The 7875-nt window shown below is 46.4% G+C and overlaps 1 protein-coding gene across 2 annotated transcripts; it reads right to left on the bottom strand.

The window, feature by feature from the left end:
* Positions 1–210: 210 nt before the first annotated feature.
* FST (follistatin) lies at positions 211–7284 on the bottom strand. Of its 2 annotated transcripts, none has more exons than XM_005151955.3 (6): positions 6932–7284; positions 4715–4906; positions 4079–4297; positions 3492–3716; positions 2224–2454; positions 211–1497 (listed from the first exon to the last, which is right to left on the bottom strand). In XM_005151955.3, the coding sequence occupies exons 1-6, from the start codon at positions 7011–7013 to the stop codon at positions 1415–1417; spliced, it is 1032 nt and encodes a 343-aa protein (XP_005152012.1). In that variant the 5' UTR covers positions 7014–7284; the 3' UTR covers positions 211–1414. The 2 variants fall into 2 exon arrangements, with proteins under 2 accessions (XP_005152012.1, XP_030907448.1); XM_031051588.2 differs by having other exon boundaries at positions 2299–2454; positions 6932–7283.
* Positions 7285–7875: the final 591 nt, after the last annotated feature.

Raw genomic sequence — 7875 nt, 5'->3', positions numbered from 1 at the left:
ACCTCAGTAACATGGATCTGAAGCTCAGCAAAATTTCAAATATATATTCAACATCTCCTAGAAATAAGGAGTTAAGAGATGTCCAAGAAATTACAGACTTTTTATTTAGTGGATGGAGAAGGAAACAAAAATACTGCATCTTCTCCCCTCGCTCACTGTACTTGGATTTAAAATTAATGCCAATGAACTGAAGACATTGCTCCTGTCTGAAAAAAAAAAAAAAAGGTTTCCTGAATCAATGTCAGCTGAAAGCTTTGGCCTCAACCAATGTGTTTCACTGCTAGCCACACACAAGGCTTCTTTCCCCTAACCACCAGTAAACTGTCTTCTTTGCACCAGAGGGCAAAAACCCTTTAGAACCAAAGCTGAGGACTGCCTCTAAGGAAAATTCCATTTTATTATTTTTTTCACTCATCATTTATTTACAAATACACATTATAACTTTTATATACATTGCACATTTACATGGTAGAAAAGTACAAAACTATATATTTAAATGAATTTATATTTAACTCGCCATGTTTGAAAATATAAAATTGCATCAGAAAAAAAGTATTATGAAAAGCAAGAAACTTGAACTGATAAAGCTTTGATATAACTTTTAGTGACACACTGATTGGGAAAGAAAACTTCGAAAGTGGTACTGAAAGACCATCTTAAAGGAAACACCTGATAAAACAGTTATGCATGTTACAAAAAAAAACCCCGAAACAATAAAAATAAAATAAAACCTTTATTCTTATTACAGTAAGCCCTGTAGTTAACAACCTTCATAATCCGATTTCTTTGGGTCTGTAATTTGTATAGTACAGTATAAACGCTCAGAACATTGAGATCACTTCAGTACATGATGTGATCAGAAGTAGAGAAAAGTGAAGTGGAAGAAGTTTCCTTAAAGATTGCCTCACTGCACCCTGGAAGTATACTTAAGTCAGTTACAACGCCTTTTGGTCAGTCAAGATTCCTTGTAAACAAAAACCCGAGGAGCTTTTACATACAGAACCGGCAAGAAGAAAATCCAATAAATAAACATAATAGAAACCAACATGCAAGTTTGTTAAAGTGGAAAAGAGTTAACATCAGTGAAACAGATGAGATCATGTGGGTAAGCTCTAAGGAATGGACTTTTATAGTTTGCAAGAAAAAAGAAAAGCTTTACTTTACAAGCAAGAGACCTCACAATAAATAACACTGCTCTTCCCGTAACGAATAAATTTCTTCAAAAAACAAGGTGTACAGTCAACCAGACATTTTATGTATAAATTATAAAACATGACACAGTATAAATAAATGTCTACGAGACTCAACTATATGTATACTTTTTTTTTCTCCCCAAAATAAATAGGCATACACTTATGTACAGTATGGACATTGATTTTGTGCCCAATGGCTGTTCCAATAAGTGATGGAGCTTTTACCACTCTAGAATGGAAGATATAGGAAAGCTGTAGTCCTGGTCTTCATCTTCGTCTTCGTCCTCTGGATCTTCATTAATGGCTAGATGGGGGAATACAGGGGAGCTGTTGTTTAAATAAGGACAACAACAGCGCAGAAGCAGCTCAGTGCATGTTTTCAAAGCCCTCTGAACAGCCATAATACAGCGTTGCATTTTATGCGACTTGTAGTGAGATGCTCTTTGGCATCTGCTGTTATGCAATAAGGTTTTTTATACGTAATCTATGAAGTCAAAACTGCAGAAAGTTCTGAAGAATCAATGGCTCAGGTTTTATTGGCAGATTCCTGAAATCAAATGAAAAGCGCTCTTGCGTTCTAGGTTTAATTGTTTTGTGTCCTTCATTCAGAGTTAGAAGAGGCAACTGTGCTCAACCAGATGCCCATGTGCTACCATTAGGCTTGTTCTTTTGGACCGAGTTAAGAGTTTATCAGGGCGTTAATAAAGCAATCAGCGAAGCACACGAGAGCAGACAAAGTAGGAAAAAAAAAATCACTAGAATTACATTCTTAGGGCAACCCCTTTCTGACAGAATGACTTGTCCTTTGAATATCCCCAAAAAACCCAACTTGAAGGTCAGCTGGTTGTTGATCTATTGCATTTAATCAGTAACCAAAGTGTGTGCATGATAGGTACATACGTATATGTCACCTGTGCTGTATCTCAAATCTCCAAGTCGAGCTTTCTTATGTTTAAAGGCGTAAGTCTTCAGTACCTAGGGATTGCCTTCAGAAGCTTTAAGTGTCTGCAGAGTTAAAAATCTCACTTACAGTTGCAAGATCCAGAGTGCTTTACTTCTAGAAGCACACCCATGGAGCAGGCTGCCTCTTTCATGGCACACTCACTTGGGTAAGTGGTGTTATCGCTGGCACAGACTGCCTCGTCTGACTTGCTTTCAGGGCAGAGCTCATCACAGAGGGCACACCGACCTCTGCCAACCTTAAAATCCCACAGGCATTTCTTCCCAGCGCTGCACTGAATGTCTTCACAGGATTTGGCTTCTAAAAATACACACAGGATACAAGAGGTAAGTGAAAAGACAAAGAAAAAAGAAAAGCAACAACAAACAACCCCAAACTCCTTTTTCTCCTGTGAACTGTGAATAGACAAAGCTCAGATGCAGGAGATGTGATGATACTTGCTGATTTTGCTCAAGCAAGTAGTCCCTTGGACACCATTGCCTGTCTATATGTGGGGGAGGAAAGACAGCTGTGCCAGCAGAGCTTGGCCCTGGGAATACAGAATTACATTTGCCTATTGTACATGACTTTCCTGCTTTGTTTGAAGTCTGTGGAAATTCAGCTCCCCAAATTAGTGGTAAGTGCAGAATTTGTCAACACATTCAGCGTTTCTAAATCAATTATTTTTAAACTAACCCACACAGAGTAGTTGCCTACCAGACTGGAAAGAGAATTCACCTCAACCTTTGCCAACTAAAAGCAGCCTCCCCTAAATTTCCTCAGCAGTTTTGGGGAGCAGAGCCTGCCCTGAAGGTGCTTCCTCATAACATGCTTCAGTATCAGTCCTTTCTGGAAATCACAGTACAAAATGTCAGGATGCACAGAGATTATTTTCCTATCTTCACCCACCAACTGTCTCCAAACTCTGCATTATTTCTAAAGAGGGAAAAGTGATCAGCTGTTTCCAATTAAGTTAAAGCAAGCTTTGCCAAGACCACTTGAAGACAATTGTTTCCAGGAATCCAGATCCACTGAATATCGAGACCTTGTTACACTGTAACCATGTCATCATCTATTTAATGGCGGCTACTTCTCCCTTGGATACTAGTGTCAGCACTCACAGGGATAGCAAGAGAAGCAGGATCAGTCCCTCTACTCCCTCACCCCTTCTGCAGCCTTTTCTGGGGCAAAGCTTTCCCTGGCTCTCCTTCTTCTGGTGGGGAGCACTAACCCAGGCTGCTGGAAGCCTTTCCTCCTCCCCAGTGCTCACTACATCCATCCAATTGCACACACAATACTATGAAACCACTGACCGAGGAAGCTCCCCCCCAACCTTATCCTCCTACCAAGATACCTACTGATGCATTTTCCTTCGTAGGCTAATCCAATGGATCTGCCCAGTAGACAAGTCGCTTTCCTCAGGTGGCAGGCGCTGGCATAAGTGATGCCGTCATTCCCACAGAGATACTGTTCAGGGGAGGTAGGCTCTGGACAAATTCGATTACATGTCACACAGTAGGCGTTGTTAGTTTGGTCAACCACACACGTGGAGCTGCCAGGGCATAAAACATCCCTACAGGTCTCTGAAACAAAGACAGAAACACAGTGATTAACAGGAGATCCCAGAGCCCTGTTGGGGAGTAAAAGGGTGACACAATGAAACAAATGATCAAATTTGCCTTCATTGGCTCTGGCCATTTAAGGGCAGCTGGAGGGAACTTTCCCAACTCAGGGTAGCTAGTGGGACACAAGTGCTGCTAGACTGTGGGGAACCCTCAATCCAGCTAAGGCCTTGTCTGCCGAGTATGGATTAGCTACTGTCTCCCAGCATTAGGAACACCACTCTGGTTCCTGTGGGGAAGTACATCCAACAGCTCCTCCTCCCTACACTTAGACACACACCCTTTGGCATTTGAGGGAGATGGGATTAGATATGCAAACCTACTTTTGCATTTGCCCTGATACTGGACTTCAAGTTCGGGCTGTTCTTTACATCTGGCTTTGAGAAGGGCACACTCGTTCCTGTAGGTTTTCCCATCTAAGCCACACACAGGACCCTTCCAAGTGATATTAGAGCAATCCGGAGCACAAACACACCGAGGTTTGTTCTTCTTGTTCATTTTACATTTCTTCCCGGGTCCACAGTCCACATTCTCGCATGTTTCTGATGGAAGGAAAGAGGCACCACTTTAGTACCGAGTGTGCAGAACAGACCTGGTGTCAAAACTGCTTGAAGAAAAAAAAGACACTGTGACCCCAGAGCACAGAAACAAACACCTTCCCCCCACCCTCCTCCGGGAAACACCACTCGAGGAACTGAAATTGCCCCCGCCGCTGAGGGCTGGGGCAGGCGGAGGAAAAGAGGAGGTCGCTCCCCTCCTCCCGGCGACCAAGCAGAGATGGGGTCCCCTCACCCATCCCGGGGCCGGTACGAGACGCCCCTCAAAACCCCAGCGAGGAAGGAGGCGGGAGGAGAACGCGTTGCCCCCGTCACCCCCCTCTTTTCCTTCTCAACTCCTCCTCCCCCAGGCCCTGCCTGCACCGCTTCCCAGGGAAGAGCAGCTCGCCAGCACCCCCTCACCTTTGCACGGGATGCAGTTTGGAGCTCCCCCATTAAAAATCATCCACTTAAAAAGAGTGTTGTCGTTGACGTCCTCCTCCGTCCACGAAGTCGTCAGGCGGCCGGTCTTGCAGCACTCCTCCTTGCTGAGGTCGGTTTTGTAGAGGACCTGGCAGCGGCCGTTCCGCGCCTGCCGGAGCCAGCAGTTCCCAGCTGCGGGGGGGCCGGGGGGACAGACAGACAGACACCCAGCCGGGTCAGTGGCGGTCGCCAGTGACCCAGACACAACACGTGCGCCTCGCAGTGACTTTTACTAGACTGTTTACTTTTATTTGTCCCGTTTCATAACCCGCAGCTACTCCGGCCCATTGGGGAGAGCAGTCGAAAAAATAAAAAATAAAAAAAAAACAAACAAAAAAACCCCCAAAACCCTCAACCCAACAAACTGACACCAGCCCCCCACCCCCACCAAAACAACAACCACCAACCAACCCCCCAAAACCCACCCTCCCCCAAAGAAACTCAAAACAGAGTAAACCCGATCAAAGCAGGACGAGGCAGTTTTCGGAGGTATTTATTCCATATGTAGAGCAGAAGGAGCACTGCCGACACGTGACAGAGGCTTGAAAAGGATGTGCATTTAAAAGGGAATAAAAAGAAAATCGCGCTTGCAAATTCCTTCCTCCTCCCCCTGCCCTCTCCTCTTCACCGTGGCTGCACGGCAGCATTGTTTTAGTGCCGCACAGTGTTTCAGTCTCAGCCCATTTTGCAATCTGCACGAATTGGGAACATTTGCTCTTAGCGAGGTCTTTCGAAATCCCCACATTTTGCTGTTTCTATTAACAAATGTCCTTCCTTCACTAAAATATATCAGCAGAGCTCCCAAAAAGTGAGCAAAGTACATAAAATACAAGGGCACATAGAGTAGGAGGTCCCTACAGAGTTTTAGAAATCGATCAAGCTGGAAAAGTTGTAGGTGCCGTCTCTCCCGCACGCATTTCAGAGGAAAGTACACTGACCTTACACCGGATAGAGTGGGTTTGGGGATATTTTTCCCCCTTTTTATTTTTTTACTAGTATCCCTGTTATTCGTGGAGTCAAGCCAAGAACATTAGTCCAAGCAACTCCCCCTTTTTTAGCTGGAGAGTTTTGGTTGGGATGAGTCTCTCGTGAATAACCAATGTGACTTCTCCAGCAACTCAATACCAATTGATTCTGGTGCTAATCCAGCCAGGTCTCGATCCTGCCTCCTTACTCCGATGGGAATGTACCGCAGCGAAGGGCCAGGATCGGCCAGACGGGATGTCGCTGGGAGCGGGGGAAGATCCCCTTTCATTCTCCCCCCACCCCCCCGCATTAAAAATCATTGCACAAACAACGCCTCTAAAAAAAATAAAAAAGTTTTACGCCTCACTGTTGCCCACATTAGGTTAATTTATGCTCTAGTGGGGGAGAAAAGGAATTTAAAAAGAGAACAAGCAATGTTAAGACATCCAGGTTGTGGCTGGAGCACAGTCAAGATACGGGAAAAAAGCCCCCAGACTAAAAATCAATATTCCCTTGTGTCGAGAGAGGGCTCTTAAGAGTTGTCAAAAAGCAGGTTCGGGTTTGTTTTGCTCACAAAAAAAAAAAAAAAAAAAAAAAAAGGCAACAAAAAACCCCAAACCAACTTATTTAAACCTAATCTTCAGTGCAGGGGAATTTACAACACTACCATTTATTCATATACACCAAAAAACCCAGGGGGGGGGGTGGTGGGGGGGAGGAGGAAATCCTAATATTAAAGGAATGTCCGGAAAATGACCACTTACTGGTTTCTAAAAATGTCAGCTGTAATCGTGGGGCTCCCCATCACCACCTCTCCTTCCGTCAGGAAGGAGGCGAGATAAAAATCTGAGCTAAATTACCAACAAACTTTGAGCACTCAAGCGGGAGCTGCGACTGGGAAAGTTCCCTCCCGATGCTGCTCTTCATTCGCGCTGCATAATAACAGTAAATACCAAGAAACATCCTTATCTGTCCTCTGTGCCTATGCAGAAGAGTGCGAAGATCCGATCAAAAAGGCATCTAAATGACACCTCGGTACAAAGCAACCTCATGCCCACAGTTAACTTCTGTCCTGTTGGACCCTGGAGAGAGGCGCTTAACACCACAGCCAACTAGACCGTGCCCGAAAGACGGAAAACAATAGTAATAATAATAAAGAAACACAACTGCGAATAAACAGTCTGGTCTTACCCTGCACTGTGTGATCTTCCATGAAGTGGCACAGAAACATCAGGAGTAAGAGCATGCCCGGGTGGATTCTCTGATTTAACATCCTCAGTGTAGCAGCGAGTGAGAGACACAGAGACGGCGTGAGGGGGAGTAGGGAGAGGGAGCGAGCACTAGCCAGCCTGCTTATGATCGCTCTATTGAATGAACGTCAGGCTCTGAATGCAGTCTCTCTTTAAATCTATACGGGGGTCCTAGCTGTCTGCGGTGGGCGGTCTCCTAATGTGTGTGTGTGTGTGTGTGTGTCTGCTCGGGGGTGGGGAGATTTAAAAAGTTCAGTGTGAATCAGGTGACATTTTCCACCTTCTGGAAGCCCTCTCCAATTATCTGCTCTAGGTGCACGCACACTCCGGCGCGCACCCGCGCAGCCCCGCGCGCCGCAGAAGCCGGAGCCCTCGGGCGCGCCCGCGGACGGCAGCGCCATCCCCTCGCAGCCTCCGCCGCGGAGTACCCCGCGCCCGCGCAAGCCGGAGACCCGGGGGGGTCGCGGCCGCTCCAGGGGCGCCCCTCGCCGCCTTTGCGGAGAAGCGTGCGGAGCTGCGGAAGGGGGTGGGGGGGGGCTGGGAGCGGAGGGCTCCGCGGAAGCGCAGAGCTGTCGTCGCGGCTGCTAAGACTAAACCTCGGTCCCTGCGCCCGCGAGGGGCGGTTGGGGCGCGCATTGCTCGCCCAGCGGGAATCGGCCCCTGAAACACCCCAACGTCAAGCTACCAACCCACCGACCTGCCAAGCCCAAAAACAAGAACCGAGGAAGAAAAACCCAACAAAACTAAAAAGGAAAAAGAACCAAATAAAAGTTTAATACCTAGGGCTGTGCCTAAGTGACAGCCTTTTCAGTGGGAGCCCGGGAGGACGAGACGGGAATGGGGGCGACGTAGGCGGTCTCCTTTCAGAATCAGAAAAGATTGCAA

Source organism: Melopsittacus undulatus, chromosome Z (genome assembly GCF_012275295.1).
Source record: "Melopsittacus undulatus isolate bMelUnd1 chromosome Z, bMelUnd1.mat.Z, whole genome shotgun sequence".
Lineage (NCBI taxonomy): Eukaryota > Metazoa > Chordata > Aves > Psittaciformes > Psittaculidae > Melopsittacus > Melopsittacus undulatus.
This window is presented reverse-complemented; position numbering and strand designations above follow the sequence as displayed.